At 37.2% G+C, this 22,153-nt stretch overlaps 2 protein-coding genes across 7 annotated transcripts in view; one reads left to right on the forward strand and one right to left on the reverse strand.

The window, feature by feature from the left end:
* Nucleotides 1-139: 139 nt before the first annotated feature.
* Nucleotides 140-1,102, forward strand: LEAP2 (liver enriched antimicrobial peptide 2). Its single transcript, XM_019756076.2, has 3 exons — nucleotides 140-281; nucleotides 482-621; nucleotides 927-1,102. Exons 1-3 carry the CDS (start codon nucleotides 225-227, stop codon nucleotides 961-963), a joined length of 234 nt encoding a protein of 77 aa, XP_019611635.1. The 5' UTR covers nucleotides 140-224; the 3' UTR covers nucleotides 964-1,102.
* Nucleotides 1,103-6,554: 5,452 nt separating this feature from the next.
* Nucleotides 6,555-22,153, reverse strand: part of AFF4 (ALF transcription elongation factor 4) — a 68,126-nt gene continuing 52,527 nt past the window's right edge. For 5 of the 6 annotated variants that reach the window (XM_019756074.2, XM_019756075.2, XM_074313506.1 and 2 more), the window contains 10 exons: nucleotides 20,695-20,783; nucleotides 19,837-20,077; nucleotides 15,820-15,914; nucleotides 15,139-15,202; nucleotides 14,885-15,021; nucleotides 13,969-14,040; nucleotides 12,795-12,888; nucleotides 11,925-11,968; nucleotides 10,467-10,687; nucleotides 7,316-7,583 (listed from right to left, as the gene is read on the reverse strand). In XM_019756074.2, coding sequence (XP_019611633.1) covers nucleotides 7,456-7,583; nucleotides 10,467-10,687; nucleotides 11,925-11,968; nucleotides 12,795-12,888; nucleotides 13,969-14,040; nucleotides 14,885-15,021; nucleotides 15,139-15,202; nucleotides 15,820-15,914; nucleotides 19,837-20,077; nucleotides 20,695-20,783 — 1,185 coding nt within the window. In that variant the 3' untranslated portion in view covers nucleotides 7,316-7,455. Of the gene's footprint in view, nucleotides 7,584-10,466; nucleotides 10,688-11,924; nucleotides 11,969-12,794; nucleotides 12,889-13,968; nucleotides 14,041-14,884; nucleotides 15,022-15,138; nucleotides 15,203-15,819; nucleotides 15,915-19,836; nucleotides 20,078-20,694; nucleotides 20,784-22,153 lie in introns of all 6 variants that reach the window. The other variant, XM_019756072.2, reaches the window with a different exon arrangement.

Below are 22,153 nucleotides of genomic sequence, written 5' to 3' on the forward strand. Positions count from 1 at the left end.
CTCAAAGTCCAGATATCAGTAAATACAACGTGCCCCAAAGACAGGCCTTGAGCACATTCCTCTGGTAGACATTAACTTATTAAATCGACCCTGATTGCAAAAATAAACTTTGCCCCGTCTCACCTGGCAACCATAAAAGAGGCAGATTTCAGTCTATAAAAGGAAGTGGGAACTGTCCCTGGCTTTCACAGGCTCCAACATCCCGCCCCCACCCCTGTGTCAAGATGTGGCAGCTCAAACTCGTTGCACTGCTTGTGATCTGTCTGTTGCTGTTGGGCCAGGTGAGGACACTATATATACGTGGACGTGTGGGGAGGGTGGTGGTGGTGGTGGGGCCATAAGCAGAATCTGACAGGCAGACCGCCCTGAGGAATAGTTCCTCTGCTCAGCCTACAGCATCCTGGGAACCATCCTTCTTCCAAGGAGTGCTGCAGGGTGTCCACTCTTCCATACCTGAGGTGAATCTGTCTTTGCCCTACAGGTAGATGGCTCTCCAATACCAGAGCTGAGTTCGGCAAAGAGAAGGCTGCGGAGAATGACCCCATTTTGGAGAGGGGTTTCCCTCAGGCCCATTGGAGCCTCTTGCCGGGACGATTCTGAGTGTATCACCAGGCTATGCAGGTAACTCCACAACCCCGGGAGCAAGGCTGAGCCAGAGGCCTGGGCATCCGGGTACAGGAGAGATCAGTCTGCACACACAGACTTTAGGAGTAAAACTGGGATGGAAGGCTGAGTCTGGGAACTCCATGCGGGAGAATCCCTCAGGAGCTAAGAGCCAGGAACAGCCCCTCACAGGTACCATGAGCGGTACCTTTCCTTTCTTCAGTCCTCCCGAGACTGGATAGATCAACCAGGGGAAGGAAACAGCAGGCTGGCTCTGGACACTGCTACCTTTGTCCTAAAAACCACCTTTCCTTTTCCCTTAGAAAAAGACGCTGTTCCCTAAGTGTGGCCCAGGAGTGATGGACATACGAGGCAAAGAGGACAGCACTCTCCTACAATGCTCCGTTCTATGGAATATTGAGTAACTGCATTTTGGCTGGAGACACTTAAGTGAAGCAATCTTGTGTTTTTAAAATTTAAAGACAGATGTATGCTTTAATTTGGTCTCCGTTTCTTCTTAGAATGCTGATATTTAGATGAGCATAAACTTGTCAATTTAGAGTTTATTTTTCTACGTATACTATTAAATGTCTTAAATTGAAATTTTGGCAGTCTGTAATTCAAGCCTTTGAGGGGAAGGATTCACTTTGTACACTACAGAAAAAACCAGCATTACCTAATAATGAATGATGTGTTACTTTTCAATCTGTAAAGTTAACAGTGAGTAGTAACAAAAGTAGTGTGAGTTAACATTTCTTCAAGAAATAACACAATGGCAGGCTAAAGGTGTAAGTTTAGTAACAGCTACATGACCAGCAGGGCAAGTTCCTAAGCTGTGATCCTAGCCCTTCGCTCCCTGTAAAGAGCTGTTCAGTGAGGTGCCAAGATGGGCAATATGCATGTGACACTCACTACTCGATGATGTGCCCAAGTTCGTCTATGACTGAACAGAAGGCAGGACTGGAAGAAAAATCTACTTTAATAAAATAAAAGCCCAAGCCACCAAGAACAGCAAAGAGGATTTGTATGAGGTTTCTGATGGAGCAAGGTGAATTCTGATCTGTGCAAAGGGACCCGGGGCCAGCAGGTGCATAATTTCTGTCGTCAGAAAATGAGACCTGCACTAGCGGGACCAGACTTTTAAAGAAGAGCAGCACTGGACTCTGAAACACAAAACAGCAATTACATGAAAAGGGCAGAGTAAGAGTTGAAGAAGTGTAAAGAGCACAGTGTTTATAAACTTTAATACAGAAAATCTATTTGATATTTATTAAACTTAGTTTCTCCAGCTATGGTTTGGCATTATACAAAGCATCTTAATGACACAGTAGAGTTAAAAAGATCTTTACAAATTGAAATGTGATACCCTTGTCTCCAAATATTTTAATTGCCATAAATTTGTTTAAAAATACACATTAAACGCATGTTTGACACTCTAAACTTTCTATAATCTCAATACCACAAAATACATATAATATACTATACAGATGTGGAAAAATCTAGTTAGTATATAATACTTTGCTCACCATTAACAGCTTTATTATGTGAAATGCACATACTGACTTAGAAATCCTAGTTTTTGAGCCCCAAAGTACCTCTGAAATTTTAACGTATTGCAACAAATAAAAATCACAGTATATAATTGAAATTTTGGTTGAAAATGTCAGATGCCTAAATATTTTGGATGAAAGAAATGTAAAACAAAGATGTGGATCATGTACAAAACAAAGGCATCCAATCAGACACTAACAGTACCTCTCTGTAGAATCAACAAGGCTTTTAATTAGCGGCATTACCTCCCCCTCCAAAACCCTCCCCAAATAGCAAACTGTTTATTCACCCAATAATTTTAATTTCAAATAAAAGGATTTAAAATAAATATATAAGCATTTCCATCCTCCATATACAAAATTTCTTAAAACCATTCAAAATGGAGGCTAGAAATTTCATAACCGTGCTTACCAACCCCACAGCTAAAGGTGGTACCTTTTTAGGCACTGCCAATTGGGCTAGCTCTGTTGGTGAGCCCCGCCCCACCCCACCCCAGTACTGTTGAATACTCATGTCAATGATTTGCCAGGTGTGTGCATAAAGTTGTAAAATGGGGATACTTCTTAACAGCAACAACAAACTCAACAGTATGGATAATCATGGCATTGACTTGAAAGGCAGCGTTTCCAAATAGTTTTCCAGAGAGGAGCACACCAGGTAGAAAATTCCAATGGTTCAAAGCTGAAAAGAAACCCCATGTAGAAGCTGGAAGAGGTCAAAACTGAGTATTACTAGAATTTCTGGGTGGGAGTTTTTTTTTTCCATGCTCATTTAGGGAGCTTTTTTGTTTCTTTTTAAGAATGGCAATTTATGCTTAGCTGAGCAATGGTGGCAAGGGGAGGTCAATGCTGACATTCCCCAAAGTCAACTTCATTACGTGATGATCACTTAGGCTGCTATTTTAGGATGCTTACTGAGCTATATGACTTGGTTTAAACTCAACCCTGACGCCGTCTTCTGTGGCCAAATTCCATCGAAAGAAGAGACTTAAGTATTCTTTCCATCCGTCTTTCTGGAGGCAGTTCTAATTAACTATAGAGTTCAATGGAATAGAATCAGCATCCACTTTACCAACTAGTAATAACTTACTTCCTGTCACTTGCCAGAGTGGTTCTAGGGTCGAGGGGTCTAAATTCAATTTCCCTTTAGTGAGTATGTGAAAGGTATACTCACAAAGATGACCATTTTGGCCTCCTGACACTATATATTCCATATTTACCGCTTCTATTTATCTTACTGTATAGCAACCTTAAATCTGCAATATTCTTTATTATTGGGAAAAAGTCTGCCTCTCCAACATATTGATACATGAAATTGAAATGGTATCTGTGTTCCACTTAATTAGGGAAAATGAGTTATAGGAGTCTATATGGATCTAAAATGCTTTCCCAATTTTCTTACGCTTTTTTAGAAAAATCATCACAATCTCCCTAAAACAATTATTCCCAGTAGATGTTCCTGGGACCCAGACACAAACTCCTATAATTCAAAATACAGAGTGAGGCCATTTTGTTCAATAAGCAACTGGAAAATTAAAATCCTTCCCACCCTGTAAGAGTTCTGTTATACTACAGAAGGGCTCAAATATATTTTAAAAGTTAATTTACTACAAATCATAGTAATTAAGCTTTAACGATCTAAAAGGAATACACATTGCACCCTTGAACATTAATATTCAAGGTGTCAACAAGAAAGTGTCTTAGATCAATTTAATAAATAATGTGGAAATAGTTGCACTAAGCTAAAATACTACACACACACATTTTGACAAACTAATTTCATGTTTTCATACATACATACATACATACATACATATATATATAAAGTGTGTATGTGTACGTAATTTTAAAATCCAAAGTTGCATACCCTCACACCCGGAAGAGTGCACGGCGGGCTCTCCTCTACACGAAGAGGCGTTGCAGACTGGGGCGGCCACTGGCAGGCTGCTCTGAAACTCCAGAGAGCTGGCGGCCGCCAGGGCCCAAACTTTCATTTAGAGTAAGGTGCCTTTTGTAGGCACTTGCTTCACAATGCAAGCTCATTCATTAAAGGTAATTTCCCAAAGTGTCTGCCACTGAACACAAAATGATGCTGTCTGATCTAGCTGATTAAACCTTGCTTTAATGAAAAGAAGGAAACAATTAAAAACGACGACAACAGCAAATCTAATAAAGCCACAAGTGTGTCATTCAAAGTGCAGCCCCATGCCTCAGTGCGAGCGCCCCAGAGCACAGGCATGTGTGGGCACGTGCACACATGACTCTAGATGCTTCTACATTGGAGAATTCAATTAGGGGTGGGCAACCTTCTCCACTCTTCAGCAACTACAGCTGTAAATTTAATTGAAGTACTCATTCTTAGAAGGTCAGTTCTTGGCTACTTGCCCGGAGAAAGGTGGCACGGAGGCAAGAAATGGGCCGAATGCTCCCCAGCCAGACTGGGCCTGGGCTGGACTGCAGAAGCTTGAAATCACCCCGAGGAAGCGCTCCCCACAGCCCAGCCCAGGCTGGGCAAGACTACCATATAACAAGTTCATCCACCGCAATCTGTCCGTGGGCTACCTGTAAAGAGTCCAATGCTGCAGGCTGCTGCCTCCTGGCATACAAGTGTGGTTTTACAGAGCAGTCAACAGAGTAAGTTTTTAAATAGTTGCTATTTCTATAATTAACTACATATTAAGTACAAGTTTCAGACTAAGTTATGTTTTTAGCCACTTGTCAAATTCAGTTTTAAATGGTTAGAGAACACCAAAGTTACCTATTGAGGAAAGAGGAATGGTCACCTGTCTAGGAGTCCAAAGTATGTGCTGGAGCAGATGAAGACACAGACAGAACTCTGGAGGAGAAGGCCTCGGAGGAGAGGGAGTGGTGTTTCCGGACTATTACATTGAAAATTCAACTATTTAGGATAGGATATTGATCCACTGCCCATTACCACCTAGTGGGCAAAACCCTCCACAGTGAAAAGCTTGCAAAATTCATTCTCCAGGACTTGACACAGTATCTTAGAGCAGCACCCTAAAACACGCAGGAAGCTGTGCTTTAACATAGTATCAGTGTAAGCCCAGAGGCGCTCCTGCTGCCTTTCAGGACACACGGGACACCAGATCACACGGGAACTCAGAGGTGCCCAGAAGCCGCTGCTGCTGAGTGTCTAAAAGCTCAGAGGGTACTTCCCCATTTCTAAAGCCATCACTGCAAGGGAAGGAATCAGAGCCAGAGGAGTCAGAGAAGGCCAGGACATGTGTCTACGGGGTCAACAGTGGCAAGTTTCTTACTGAATAACTACCATGGTCACTGAGAAGTTGTCCTCATAAGTAAAACTGTTCCTAAAACACACGAAAATTAAGTTAGAAAGATATCAGAGGTAATTTCTCCAAGGGAAAAACTTTAAATTCAACACAATGTGTAGATTTCAATCTTCAATGATATGCAAAAACAACATGAGGTACAAAACAGTTAAGAAGCTCTAGAAATATGAGGCCACAGGACAATGAAAGTTCACTAGTTTCAGAAATAAGTGTAAAAGAGACACAACACCGAGGATTCACTGCACCACTGGGCTTGGAGACTTTCTATCCCTTCTTTCCCATTTCAAGCCTTTACAATCATCTATAAATAACAGGACAATCCCTTTTTCTGATTGGACGGATTCATTTTTTTGGAATGGGGAGAAGGACAAACGACGTTTTCAAGCAGCATTACCCAACTGGTTAGACTAAGTCATGTACCAAAGCATTAGCTCTTCTGAAGGGATTCTTCTTTATGTGACCTTAAAGGAAGATTTAAAAGGGAAGAATTTAACATCGCACCGAAGACCAACAGTATGGGCAATCTGGTCCTAGAGTAAAACTTCATCTGTAAACAGTCCATAGAGTCTTCATTTAAAGGTAAGATTTAAGGCACACCAGACATGATAGGGGGCACTAAAAACAAAGGATAGAGGGACTATTTCTCACCTCCGACTCCTATATGCACCTCACAGGGAAAGGTACTTGGATATACAACTCTCACAGAGCTGGCTTCTTAAGCTCTACCCCTACTCCCCACCCTTCCCAAGAAAGCCCACATTGAACCAAGTTAGGTACTTTTCTAGTGTGAATTTTCTGATCCCATCAGAAAGATACATCACTGATGAAAGGCCTTCATAATACAAAGGGAGTAATTACAAAACAGGTTTAAAAGGAGAAATTCATCATCTCTACATCAGGCATTAGAACTCTAAGTTATAAAGCAAAAGCACACACACCAAAGCTCCAGCCCATTCCTACATCCGTCACTGCATGTATCAGAGCATCACAATCTAATGTGGAAAAAATTTTTTGAAATAAGAATTCTAAAGAGAGAGTTCACCCTTCAAACATCATTAATCAAACAGATATAGGCAGCAACCCTCAGGAGTTGGATCATCTTTGTTCAATAGTAACTTGCTCTGTTTTAATGAAGTGTCAAATAATCAGCAACCAAAAAGAACACATGGTTTTAATAAAGTCCATAAAGTTCAAGATTGTCCTTTTATGATACCCTTCACGTGCTATGCTTCTCCTAGAAAGTCTGCCTGCCCTCTTTTGTAATGCATTAAATGCAAGTTATAGTCACCTTGTGATTGTTATAGTGTTATTAACACACATTCACAGTTCTTGAAATAATGCATACCAAATCAGACACATTTCATTTTACATCCACATAGAATGCTATCTTCTCCTATTTGATTTTTCATATGTAGAAGAATATCCTTAATACTAAGTATAATTTCTGCATTAATAAAATTCTAGTTAAGATTTGAAATATTATCAGGTAGTAGGTGTTGAAAGAACATGTCCATATTTTAGATGAACCAACTCTTACTCTTAGAAGAGCTACCACAAAAAGACATTAGGTAACAAAGCTCCCGAAATATATAAATAAAAATGCCTACTTTATGCTAAATACTTAACAGGATAAATTTATAGGCAGAAATAACTGTTTTAAACTAGCCCCAATCTGGGAACTTAAAAAATTAAAATAAATAGAATTTCAACTGATTAGTTATGAATTGCAACTGGAATTTCAATTATCACTGAAACCATCTTATCAATACGCTGCAGATTTAAAAGCATTTAAATAATTTTTCATATTGGGAATATTGAAGGATCAACTGACACAATGGCTTTGGGGTATACAAAACAATAAAACATGAACCAGGGAGGAGAAAACCATTCCTCGTTCTTAGTGTCGACTAGGTGGCGTGTTATGGCAGTTTTCCTTCGCGATGTAACACAGTGTTGTGGAGAAAATCAGAGGCAACGAGAATGTGTTCAGTTCACGATATCAACTTGGCATCCTGGCGAAGCCAGTGCAGTCCCTGCCGGGTGTAACGAACTAGGTCTGTCATGATGCTTGCGTTAAAGATGAGAGGGCCCATTACTTTATCCAGTTCAGCAAAGAATTCTAGAAAACCAAAAACACTCATTAAATGATGTACACTCTTTGAATCACTGCTTTAAAATTTTTAGTCCACACTGAAATGGAATTCATACGAAGTCAAAAAGTACTCCCTCCTACACTAAAATAACTGTCCATGTCTTAGAACAAACCAGTCTTCTCCAGTTATATTTTTCCCTAAGTCATGAAACATTTTAAATGAACTATGTAGTCAGGAATTAAAGTGTTTTACATGTAAGCCGAATTCCACTGCCGGAAATTGTACATTGTTAGTATGCAATAAACATTATTAAAATGGAGACCTAGTGTCACAATGTATTATTATTCAAAACATTCTTTGTGTACTGTTTTTGTATAAGCAGCAGATGGTACAAAAAAGGAGGATGGTCTTTGCATGTTTCCTTATTCTTATGAGTCCCTGTGAAGTTCAACAGGTATGACAGGCTGTATCCAACCTTTCTGCTATAACCTTATGCCATGCAACATTGATAAATTAAATCCCATGTTTTAGACAGTAGTTTAAAAATGTCAAGGATGGAAATGAAAGGATTTTCCTGTATGAACAAATAATAGGCTGATGTATGTGAGGCCAGGTGTAGAGAGGAGGGGACAACAGTCTCCTAACATTTGATCCCAATGCAATTTTGGGAGAAGATAGAGGGATGCAGGACTCAGACAGTAAAGAGAGTTGATACCTGTGCACAGAAAAAGGGGTCATTCTCATGATGAAGATCTCAGCCTACTTAAATTCAGGCAAGAAAGAATCAAACAGTTGAGGAGTAAAGGATCTTCTTTATAGAATTCAGCTAATTTATGCAGAAGAAATATCAGAACAGTAAATTCCTGATGCATTTTCTATTTCCTAATGGGATAATAAATGTAGGTAATGATCGTCAATGGATGCTAAAAGCATAAGTTAAAGTTCAGTAGGGAATCTTACGTCAAACTGAGTCAGGCTGACATCACCTAAATGAATCAATGGTCAGATCTTGATTATCTCTAAAAACGGGATAAGCGTTACATGCCTCCCACTGTGATGTAACAGGAAATCTGGAGCATCAACCATGAAACACTCTTATCTAAAATAATAACCTGGAATCTAATCAAGCCTCAAGATATAACTATCACTATGAAGAAAATAAAAGGGACAGAAAAGCAAGCTAAATGATGCCATGAGAAAGTAATCAGTCAAATCCAAGATATGATACATTCTATGGCCTGTTTTCTCCCTGACATCAATTGTAAAGTGAGGAGGGGGAGATACTTAAGAGACTGATCAATGACTGTTTGATCATGCCTAAAACAAATCCAACTGTTAAAAAATGGCATATTTGAGATAACAGGGAAACGTGGTGGTAGACTAGACATAAGATGCCATAAAGGAGGTACTGTTAATTTTGGTGGCTGTGGTAAAGGCAAGGTGGTGATGTTATTGTAAAGTCGGCATCACTTAAAGACGCACACCAAAGCATTCAGGTGCAGTGTCATGATATTTGGTATTTGCTTAAAAACAGTCCAGGGGAAAAGAATGAGCGTAAGGGGAGGTAACATAATTGGCAAAATGTTGTGTTGTTGAAGCTGACGCTGAGTAGCTGAGTGAAAGGAACACGGGTTCGTTGTATCATTCTCTTTCCTTTAGTCAGTGTTTGAAAATTACAAAACGTAAAAAAAGAAAAGCAAAAAAGAGGGTAGAAAACTGGCATTAGGGAGAATAATGGAAAGTAAAGTAGGGGTGACTGCAGAATTTCAGATTTGTTAACCTTTCCTGAGCAGTACTGACAATATTTAAAATTTTAGGAACAATTAGGTTTTGTTTTTTTTCAAGATTTTATAGGGGAATACTGGGAGCAGTGTGTTTTTCCAGGGCCCATCAACTCCAAGTCAAGTCGATGTCCTTCAATCTAGTTGTGGAGGGCACAACTCAGCTCCAAGTCCAATCGCCATTTTTTTTCAGTCTTAGTTGCAGGGGGCGCAGCCCACCATCCCATGTAGGAATTGAACCGGCAACCTTGTTAAGAGCTCTCACTCTAATTAACTGAGCCATCCGTGCACCCCAGAACAATTAGGTTTTAAAAAACACAACTTTATGTTAAATGTTGGGGTTTCCCTTCTACTTTTCTGTCACTATTACCCCTCTTTACGTATAGAACTCTTTCATTTTCATCTGATTATCTTTTCATACTATAAATATTTAAATGTACTCTGTGACAAAAGGACACTTGCTTGATTGGCTACTGTAGTGTTTCTCTACAAAGGATCTACCCAAATAGATGCTACACACATATGTGCTAATAACATCTACTAAAATAACACTGTGTTTATATCGTGACTTTCCCCAAGGTGTTTAAATATGTTATAATTCTCATTGTTCTTAATTTGGGAGATAATAAACTTAAGGTGCAAAGCCTCAAATGATCTAATATTAAAGAATACTACAAATCTATTCACTTTGTAGTTCTCTTTTATCACATAAGAAACATAAGTTTCTTCCAATATACCTAAAAATCCAGTATGAACATGCTTTCTTACACATTAAACATCTCGTGTATGAGATATCTGTGCAATCCCACGCCTATAGCCAATTTTGCTGTTACTCATCCTAGAATAGAACATGTATTTTATTACTTTCATAGTATGGGCTGTGCTGAATGTGCCAGAACAGAAACGATTTTTAGCTTAGTTTGTGTCACCAGTATAGTGAAAGGTATTTTTTGACCAAATACAGTACATTCAACATGACTGCTAAGCAATGGAGATTAGCAAACTGATTATCATTAACTCTAAACTAGATAATAAACTAAAAATGTAGACCAGACACTTACTTAACTAGATCATAAAAGTTCCCTTTAACAATTCCATCCCTCATAGTTTCTCCAGAGACCTTCCTACCTTTTTGCTCTTTGGAAAGCTGCTCAGCTTGGTCCCAAATTTCTGTGGCATAGAGGAAGTTGGATGTGACCTGGACATAGCTGGCTGCCATGTGGTGGATCCTGTGTGGAATGGTCACTGAAGAACCACTTGCTGAAGCACTACTGGCCCCAGAAGAGTAACTTCCTGAATTGCCTGGCGACAGCTTTGGAGAAACAGGGGAAGGCATCCCAACAGCTTTGCTACACACAGAAAAACAGGGAGCTTATTCATGTGGATATGGTAAACATGATGCCATCAATGTACTATGCCTGGGCTCTCCCTACACGAAAGCTTTTACAATTTAAAGATACTTTTAAACTATAAGCGTTCCCAGAGAAGAACAATTTCTCCCAAATAAGGTACTTAACTCACTAAAGACCACTGTGCATTATCATCTTATTTAGACTCTTTGTTTTAATGAATGGCAACAGAACCAGAGATGGGAAAAAACTGAGAAAGTCATACACATGTCAATAGTTGAAAGGTTAGATCGTCTCACTCCCAGCTCAACATACTTTCCATCTATTAGGGCATATATTTAGGTACTTTTCTAATTGTTTTGTGGAAAGTTGGGTGGAATCAACAACTAACCACACAAAAATTGTAGTGGTAGATGGGAACATCTTAGTCTGAATTCCATAATTTCTAGTATTTCCCTAGTTTAACCAAGTTATTCAGAGCTGACAAAGAGGTACAACTTTCTCAATCAACTGCAATCACCTCTAGCTTCTGTCAATTATTAATATTTCTTAGAAAACACATGTCAAAGCTGGCAGGGTTCATTTTAGCAGTACTGAAATTTGTGGAAATGCCCAAGACCATAAAAAAAAAAAAAAAAAGGAAAATCAAACAAAAGTTAGGGGGAAAAAAGGTATTTGTTAGAATGTTTTTATCTGCACTTTAGCACTATAAATTTGGTTAAGAAAATACGTATGGGCAAAGACAAAATATCAATTAACATAAACATAATAATTGAGCAGATACATTTACCAACAAAATAAAGGTTTCATGGTGTTTTTCCTTTTTTTGGTGGAAGGTAGAATGGAAGTGATGTGGAGATGGAGGAGAAACCACAATCATGCCACTATTATTAAATTCTGGCAGTGTCAAAACTTGAGTAAAGATAAGCTCACTGTGATAAAAACGCAAGTAGCTACAGAAATCAAACTGTGAGAAGAGTTAAGATGCTATAAAAAAAACTATGATTTCTGCAGGTGAAATGTCCCCTCTCTAATCTTTCTAAGATTATGTTCAATTATCCCTATTTCAGTTTATAAAAAAGAAAAAACAATAACTTAAAAACATTTTATTACAGATGGTTTTAATTATTTTAAAAGTTGTTATCTTTCCATTTTTGAAAATTGGATCATACCCTTCCACTTTTACATAAAAACAAACTTGTCACAAATAATATTTTATAGAATAAAATTGACCTACCTTCCCAAGCCAGGTGATGGTGCTTGAGAATTATTATAAGAATTCTGTGGAGAAAATAAAATGTACTTAATAAAAATAAAAAACATTACTTATGAAGTACTAAATATATTCAAAAGCATCGGACCAGAACTGATCTTAAGAAGCTTTATAAATTAAAAAACTCACAAATTGCGTGTGTGCGTGCGTGCGTATGTGTGTGTTTGTGTGTAAATGTGCAGAAAGAAGTTACAGTTGAGAGCTGGGGCGTTCTGGAAGATTAAGGAAGACACAAAGAATGAGTAACACTCAGACCGATAAAGAGTTGGGGAGAGGGCACAGAGAGGTGAATCATACTATGCAAAGGCCGCAGAAAAGAGAATGTATGTGACCTGTAAAGTTTTCTTCAAGCAGAGGTTTAGATTAGGAACAGGAGAGAGACCTTGAGGGCCTTGCAAGTCTGGGTAAGAAACTGGGACTTGACCCTGAAGCAATGGTAAGCTTCTGAAGGGTTCCTAGGGCAGGATTTTAAGGAGATTTATGTGTTGCTGTATGAAAAAAATACAGACATTTTAGAAAACTAAGATAAGTCTAAGGAAAGCTGGTAGTGAAAACAAAAGACCACTGTAAATGTATAAATTAGGTTTCATGATAAAAATAGCCTACATCTAGTGAAACGTTATTAAGAGCTACTGAATATGGTTACATAGGTTCTACAATCAAATATATGTGCATTTAAAAACTAATCAAGAAACCTCAAACTTATTTGAAAGTTCCCAAACAGTAGCTCCCCACTTGCCATGGCAGGTAAAACATGAGGGCACTTTTGGGGTGGGGATAGGAGACTACAAATTTTGTCTCCTGTGAAAGGGGCCTCCCCTCAGGCGCACTTACCTTCAGGTGCTCCGTCAGTGTCTTGGAGTACTTCAGAGCATTTTCCTTCTTCAGTTTGAATAGCCTCAGGTACAGCAAAGACTCGCACCGTAGGCTAGTCGATGGAAAAGGGCAACTTATTTACAGGACAGCATACTCTGGCCTCATCTGCACAGACAACTTTTGCCTTGTGTAAGAGCACAGGACTGGCTCCTGGGAGCGGACCCAGGCATAAGGCCAGGCAAAACCAAAAGCTGTGTTCTTATCATGGTACACAACCCATGGAGGGGAAGAAAGGGGAAGAGACTTAGGACTAGCCTATTTGGTGACATTCAAAAATTAAAACCTCATCCACAGAACCCAACAGGTCATTGTAACATATGCATTTAAAAAAAAAAATAGCTTAGGGGCAGACTCTCTATATCAAATTGTAAATAAAATTAAACAACAGAAAGTAGAAAACTCGACTATGAATATTACAACTTTGATGAAACATAGACAAACCTTAACATGGCTTACAAAGGGCCTGCGTGATCATCACTGCCTACCTCTCCAGTCACTTTCACTTCTCACTGGTCTTTTAGTTCCTCTAGTTTCCAGTTTCTTTCCGCTATCCAGCCATTGTACATGTTCCCTCCACCAAAGGAGTAGGTCTCCCTATGCACTACTCTTATCGTTACATACACTTTTCTTTCAAAGTACTAAATTCATATACTGTGTGATCATCTGATTAATTTCTGTCTTGTCACACTAGACGCTATGACAAATAGGACTTTGTCAGTTTTACCCACAGCTGCGCTCCTAGCTATTAAACACAGTGCTAGGTAAATACCTACAACAAATGAACTGATACATCTTCCTGGAATACAGCAAAGAAGCCACATTCTTTATTCTGAGAAAGCTAAACGTTTGCTCCCCCAAAAAAGATATAGAGAGATGATACCAAAAGAAGAGCCTGGAAAAGTGACAATGGAGAGTTCTAATATCAGCCCCACTCTACACCAAGGCTTTTGTCAAGAGGGCCACAGATCAGAAACTGATAACTATTAACATCTTTCAGTAGGAATTTTGAGTTATTTTCTACTCAATGGTTATGGAATGTTGATTCATGGGTAACTTTCAGAAGAGCATAAACAACACAATTTATTATGGAACTGCCTGTCATCTGGCAGAGGCTGGAGCACGCGACACTTACCAAAGTACTGTGAGTCTTTTATCTGCTGCTGTAGCATCTGGTGCTAAGTAATTCTTTAGCTTCATAGTGTATCTGTGAGTTAAAATAACAAATGATACAAAGTATTTCACCTTGATCTTATGACTTCCTTAGTCCTCAAAACATTAGAATCAAACTTATATAAAGGCAGAATTGCCCACTTAAGTATCTAGTTCTCCTTATCCAAGGACAATAAAGGCCTAAGCATCCTCTTTAGCTTTACTGTATATAGTCATGACAGTTATTGTTAGGCGACTTTGTCATTGTGCAAACGTCAGAGCGCACTTACGCAAACCTAGATGGCACAGCCTACCACACAGCTAGGCTACACGGCAGAGCCTACTGCTCCTAGCCTACAAGCCTGTACAGCGTGTTACTGTATAAAACAACACGAGATTAAATCAAGCACAAGAGAAAATGAGGCACTCAAGAGACACTGTAAACAGGAGATGTATGAGGTTACTGCCAGCGTAACGGGGCATACTCTTTTACAGCAAACTTTTTTTAATAAGTAGAAAGAACACAGTCTAAAAACAATAAAAAATATAGTAAAGACATAAACCAGTAACATAGTTGTTTTTATAATTATCAAGTAGTATGTTCCGTACATAACCGTATATGCTACACTTTTCTATGACGGGCAGTGCAGTGGGTTTGTTTACAGCAGCATCACTACAAACACGTCAGGCATTGGACTATGACATTACCATGGATCTGACGACACTAGGAGACAGGAATTTTTCAGTTCCATTATAATCTAATGGGAGCATTGTCGTATGTACAGAATGTCACTGACTGCACATCGTTAATCAGTGCATGACTGTATAGTTATGCCAACCCCTTCCAAGATACACCAAAGAATAATATTGCCAATAATGTGACAAATTTTCCCACTTACTTGATGAGATCCACCGTCTCTGAATACATAAGAAATGGGGATTTGGATTCCTGAGCATTTTTCTCTAATGCATTCCCACATTCAATGAAAGACACCACGGCATCAAGATAGTACACAGCCTTCTCAAACCGGTCAGACTGAAGAAAGGAGAAAAAAGGGAATGTGAGCTGCACTGATGTCCCATGGGAACAAGCAACAAATGAAGGTTTAGTGAATTTGATTAAATACATAAATGTGAGAGAATATTTACATACCAAAGCATCTGCATTGTGCTTTAGCTTTTTAGCTTCTTGTAAATAATGGTCTGCTGAATAATTTCTGCAATGTAAATTTTTATTGTAAATAAAGTGGTAACTATTTTCATAAGATAATACTAATTCATTTTAGTCTCCAGCATCCCTCAGTTTTCATGTCCTCAAGTAAAGAAAATGAGCTATTTACTAAACATGCGATTCAGTTTTTTCTGATAAATGTTTATACTGGGTTAAAAGCATAAATCATTTTGGCCAACTCACGGCAAATTTTCTACTTAGGAAAATAGAAATCAAGCTCCCTAGTATTAAATACTAACTTACCCAAGTTGTTTGAAAGATTTAGAGTAAATAAAAGTAAGAGAAATAATTTATCAAAATGGAGGAAAAATCCAACATTGCTCTTAAGGATTTAAGAAAGCCCCCCTATTTTAAACAGTGATAGCAGCAGCAGTAAGGTTCTACTGGAAGCAAATCATTCACATCCCCCATGAAAGTTATGGAGTTAAGTTAAAGGAACAATACTTAGGACTAAGTGGGCGCCTTTCAAATTAAGTTCTGAATATTCTGTAGATCACAACACAAGTATAAATTCTTCTAGTCACTGGTAGAAATTAAGATGAATTTCTTATATGCTGACTGGAACGATTTTTTGAATGCATAAAAAAATCTTATTTATCTTACCTGTCGTCAAAGACAAGCTTTGTTCTCCGAGGCTTAGAAGCATCAGGAGTTGGTGTAGATGGAGGACAGTTAGAGGAACTATTTGAAGCCTTTTCCTGACCAAAAAAATATATAAACTATGTTAAAATTGTGAGGAGATAAAAATTAAACTAAAAGTTATTTCCTGACCCACTGGTAAAAAGAAAACAAAATTCACTGACTTCCGTAATTTCCTTGTTATAAAAATTTTTAATTTCAGAATGTAAACATCGTTTTTCACAGAATGAATCCATTTTATAAACCAAAAATATTCATCCTAATATTAGGGGTCTACTATGTGCCAGGCATGGACCTAGGCACTTGTTAAAACACAAGGAGGACACCAAACCTAATATCAAAATACCAGTACTACTTAAGACAAAATTTATTGGTAATTACTGGTCAATGAAAATAGTAATAATAATATCTAACATTTACTATGTGCTTACCACTTACCAGGCACAAAGTTAACTAAGTACTTAGTACAATCATTAATCCTTCAACAACCCTATGAACTATGTACTGCTATTAGGATAGAATAAAAAACAGTCTCAATAAGGTTTAGTAACTTGCCCAAGTTCAAACAGCTTTTAAGTAGCACTCAGGAATTTGGGTTTTAAGTCCAGATCTATCAGATTTCAAAAGCCTAGCCACTTTCTTAAAGTTTATTCTGCCTTTTATCAACATAGCCCTTTCATGCCAGGGCTATGATTCTGTCTTCACAACTGCTTCCCCATCCAGCCCTAACTTTAATAAAATGAATATACATTTTTCCATAATAAAACATCATAAATAAGTAGAATGTATCCTACAAATGCATGAATGTTTCAACATTACAAAACCCAAAATATACCATTTTACTACTTGTGCTTAAAGTCTATTTAAAAGGAACCATGTAGCCATTTTTTTAAATTTTTTTTTATGATAAGGGCTTTTCAGTTCCGCTCATAAAAGCTTACTTCAAGGAATGAAAATAAAAGTCCTGAGATTTGACAAAATACTAAGCTCTTTATGGTAAAGTTTGCATGTTTATGAAATAGCTGCCTGAATTTTATGTTGCAATGTAACATTACTAGAACAGCATTTAGATATACAATGCCTAAGTTTAGATTTAGTGGAGGAAGACTGAAGTATCTTAAAACAAAGAAAAAAAATTTCCAGATATTTCAATACTTTTTTTATATAAAAATTATGTGTATGATGTATAAAATCACTATATGTGTGGTGACGGATATTAACTAGACTTACTGTGGTGATCATTTCACAAAATATACATATATCAAGTCATTATGTTGTACACCTGAAATGGATATGTTATATATTATGAATATCTCAATTTAAAGAATAGCTGAACTACAAGAAGATGTAGGCAACTCCTGTATATCTGTGGAAATAACATGAGAGTGAAACATACTTCTCTCAGTGAACAATAGGACAAACTGACAAATAATCAGTCAGCATCCAGGTTTGAAAACACGATTAATCTAATTGCATCATACAGATCCCTGTCCACAAGATATATAGAGTACACATTCTTCTAAAGTAAATGTAGAACATTACAAAAATATACCATATACTGTACTCTCATAAAGCACATCTTTAAAAAAATCTTAAAAGACTGTTACCATGCAGACCACTCTCCAGCCCCAATATAATTAAGGTAGAAGCACTAACCAAAAGGTAACAAGAAAATTTCCCTGTTTGGAAACTGAGGAATACACTTTTAAATAGCTCTTTGTTCAAAGATGAAATCACGATGGAAATTAGAAAACCTTTTAAACTGCATTATAAAAATATTATACACCAAATTTGTGCAACGGCGCTAAAGCAGTATTTAGAGGGAAATACATAATCTTAACTGTTTCTATCGGAGAAACCAAAAAACTTAAATTTGAAGTATCCATCTTTAAAAGTTAGTAAATGTAACAGCAAAACGAAAAGAATAAGAAAGGGAATTATAAAGAGTATAAATTAATGAAATAGAAAACAAACTACAGAGAATCAACAAAAAACAAAGGCTGTTTTTTGAAAAGACAAGTAAAAATGATAAGCTCCTGATGAGACTGATCAAGGAAAAGAGATAGCACACAAAGCTAATATTAAAAAAAGAGGAACATGAGTAGCGATATTACAGATATTAAAAGCATAGTAAGACAATACAATGAACTTTATGCCATTTTCAAAAATTTGACAATATAAGCAAATATCTAGAAATACAAAATAAAATAAAAAATTATGTGTAATTTTGGTTTTCCACATTATCTCATTTTTATTTAGTTGATATAAGAAAGCCTATTTTTTAACTAAATTATAAATTTTTCTTTAATAAATCCATATATAATTGTCTAAATAGGAAACTGCCAAAACTAATAGCAATAATTTTAACAACTGTTAAGTGCCAAAAGATCTTGAAATCAAAGTGGTCTGGGCCTCTATTTTACAATTTGTCGATAACAACAGTACCAAATAACTACATTTGATCCAGCAAATATTTCCTGATTACCCAGTAAATTAAATACTGGATAAAACACAAAGCAAGTAAGATACAAATCCCTGCTCTTAAGAAGCTGACAAGCCAATAAGGAAGAGACATAGGCAGTGAGTCTTGCCTATGAGATAACAGAAGCCAAATGAGCAGGTGAGCTCATTCAATGAGTACTTTCCTTAAAAAAAAAAAAAAAAGATAATAAGTTTCAAGAAATAAATATACAGGCCTCAGAATCCTACAGTTAAAGGATGGGAAACAGAGAGAGCAGGTAGTAGAGAACTGGGATAGTGAAGGAAGCCAATGGGACACTCAAGTCCCTTAAGGACACTAGGACTAACTCTCTAAACTACTAGAGAAGGGTGCCGAGCTGGAGAAAAAGCCTTCTGCATATGTCAATATGAGACACTGTTCACAATTAAAGCTACCTCAATTTAAAAGATTTACTTACCACAGTTAATAAGCATGACTGCCTTTAACAGTCTAATTTTTCAACTCCAAAACATTTGCTTACTTAAATTACAAATAATAATCCAGTGAATTATATTCTTTAAAATCTAGGCATTTTCTTAATTTTATCAAGGAATTTGTTCCTGATCAGAACAGTTTAGAAAGCAATGCAAATTACCTGATAAACAAATGGAGGGTGAGAGTACACCCTTGAAAAAACTTCTTTGATCCAATTCCCCATCCACAAACATTAAGAATATTCCCTTACGTTATGAGCTCTAGGAAAGCTTTAGGAATAATTCCAGTGTTAGCTCAGCTAAAGAATTTTTTTTTTCCTTTACAATTCAAAGCCAAATGGTTCCTCTGTCACTTTATGTTAATATACCATATTTTGCTGGTTATAATGCACTCCCATGTATAATGTGCACCCACGTTTTTGGCCCAACCTTTCAGGGAAAAAATATCTTTTGTTTTAATTTTTTAATTCAAATTTTTGTTTCTATTTAGGTACTTGTTTTTTTCAACTCCAAAACCTTTGATACATAAAGGAATTTTAGCATTTATTTATTTTTGCACTTAACTCATAAGCATAAATAAAATAATTAAAAACATGTATATAGGTATGGGATTAGTACTACCCATGAATAAATGTGCATCCTTGTTTTTCCCTCACAAATTTGGGCAAAAAAAGTGCGCATTCTACATGGCAAAATACAGTACCTTGCTTGTAAAATCCAATTCTAAAAAATCCACAGCCAATTTCAAACCACAGACAAGCAACTGGAGCTATTTATAATTAGACCATAATCAACTGTTTTTCCATAACCAACTTTTCCAATTATGGGTTTCTATCTTAATTACTATACATGTGGCCAGCTGACTTGCTGCTTTCATGGTCTCAGATCACTGCCTAAGTTTATTATCAAGATCATCAGATTTTGAGAGTAAAATGCACAGGCCTATAAATTTAATGTTTACAAAATTTTCAAAGCACCGTGTCACTTTGGAGAAGTCACATGGCAACGAAACTGATTTTCAAAAGACTCAGGCCCCCAATGTCTTACCTTGACCTCCTTAGAGCTACTGGAAGTCTTCCCTTCAGTTTTCTTCTGCTTTGATGTGGAGGAACTGTTTTTGCTGCTCCCACTGTTCTCCTTGTTGCTGTTATTACTTGACTTTAAGGAAGAAGACTGACTAATAGTCCTCTTCCGAGAGCCATGCTCTGTTTTTTGATCTTTTGAAGGAACAGGCCCAGCAGGAGAAGGCAACAAATCCTTTTCTTTTGCTGCACTCTGCTTCGACGACCTGCCAAACCAAACAAATGCCCTCATTTCTCCACATAGTCATACAGGGGAGATGGATATTTCCATGTCTCTCTGTCTGCTTTCAAGACAAATTTGTTTTTCCCATTAGAAGTAATCTAAGGACACATGATTTCTGTAAAACAGAACTGTAAATTTCATGAGGGCAGGCATCTTGTTCCCACAGCCGCCACCTGCTCATGGTTGTATACCCAGTGCCTAAACCTTGGTTTGCCACACCCTAAGTATTCACTAAGTACTGGCTGAATAAATGAACCAGAAGATGAAGGGTAAATGAAGATACTAATGCTCATAACAGCAATTAGTCTCTTGCAAGCTACAAATAAGCTGTCATCTAGCCAGAAAGTGGCTAGAATTAAAGCCTTATTTTAATTCTTATCCTATACTCACCCCTACTCCACTAAAAAAAGAGCAGAGGAAGAAGTGACTGGATCTGAAATGCATTCTATCCGTATTAACTAAAAGCAAAAGCTCACACACACTATTTGGTGTAAGTATGTACGTGACATATAGTTACTAAAAGGTATGTTCTAAGAGCATTCCAACAGCAAATGACATGTGTACATATATTAACACGCCTGTAATGTTTTGGGGACATACTCTCTGTTGCTGGACGGCTTGTGGCCTGCTGAAGTCTTGTCCTCTGTTTTGGGTTTCTTGCTCTCATTGGCTCGGTTATCATCTTCATTCTGGATGAAAAACAGAAGAAGCGGCTGCTAGGTTTGAACTTTATTCATCTAATTTCAGTTTTCAGAATAGTCACCCCCAAAGTTTATCCCTGATAAACTTCAGAAAGAAGATAAACATGAAGTAAAAAAATTCATTTAAACAATGTTCAGTAAATTAGGTTTTAAGGCTCAGAAAAAGTCTCCTATTTTAGATAAACAGAGCCCAAATATTGAAACAAATTTCCTAGTCTTTTGGATGGCATCTTTTCAGACTAATGATGTTTTGGGGGGGAATGAAATTTTAATTAAAATGATTCACATACCATAAAATTCACTCTTTAAAATTCACTCTTCAAAGCTGTTTTATCATTTTACATTCCCACCAGCATTGTATGATAATTCCAATTCCTCCATGTCTTCATCAACCCTTGTTACAGTCCATATTTTTGATTATAGCCAAGCCTGATTTTTGAAAAACTTTTTTTTAAGCTGAAACAAAAGCTATGGGCCCATCTAAATTGCCAATGCTACTTTCCTGGGTGAATCTAAATTATCCTATTTGATATTTGCTTTAAGTACCAGGGCACAAGATTGCAAACATTCTGCCGTAACAAAAGACTGTTCCCCTACACAAAATGATTAAAGATGAACATGTGAAAACATGAGAAAAAGGAATCTACATCCTTCATTACCCTTGGCTGGGTCTCCTCTTGGCCTCTTGGTACCACCTGCTTTATCTTTAGGAACTACCCAACAATTTTACCAAAGCCACAAATCTCAAAAATCAAGTTTCCTGGTGGTATACATTTTATAAAATCAAAATTTGACTTACAAGTATTGATATAAAAAACTTGGCAGAAATATATGCCAGAGAGATATGAGGTAGGAGAGGAGATATGGGGCACTCTTTTTTAGAGGAAAGAGACTTTTTATTACAAATTATATTATTGTAAAATTTTAAACAAGAGTAAAAAGGACTTTGTATAGTATAAAAATTTGAAAATCTTATCAAAGAACATGTAATACTTGTTAAGCACAAGTTAAGCACAAAAGGACCATTTTTTTAATTCCATAAGAAACCCTTAGTTTCCTAAACAGCAGAGCCTATCCTATACAAGCTCTATTTCATGCAATTCTATGAATGAAATCCCATAACCACGTCCAGCAATCTGAGGTTGTGGGCTATAGGGGCCAGCAGCCCTAAACAGCTTACTAGTCAACTAAAGCATCCCTATAGTACAATAACGGAAACTCATTATCAATAGCACTGAAGTAGTAAGCTTCAGTTTTCTAGAAATTCAAATTTTAAAATATATTCAACTTTTGAAGATACAAAAGGCAAAAAAGAGACAGGTATTGTTCTAGTTTGTCCAAATATACATCATCATTTG

This window comes from Rhinolophus sinicus, linkage group LG10, assembly GCF_036562045.2.
Source record: "Rhinolophus sinicus isolate RSC01 linkage group LG10, ASM3656204v1, whole genome shotgun sequence".
NCBI classification, from domain to species: Eukaryota; Metazoa; Chordata; class Mammalia; order Chiroptera; family Rhinolophidae; genus Rhinolophus; species Rhinolophus sinicus.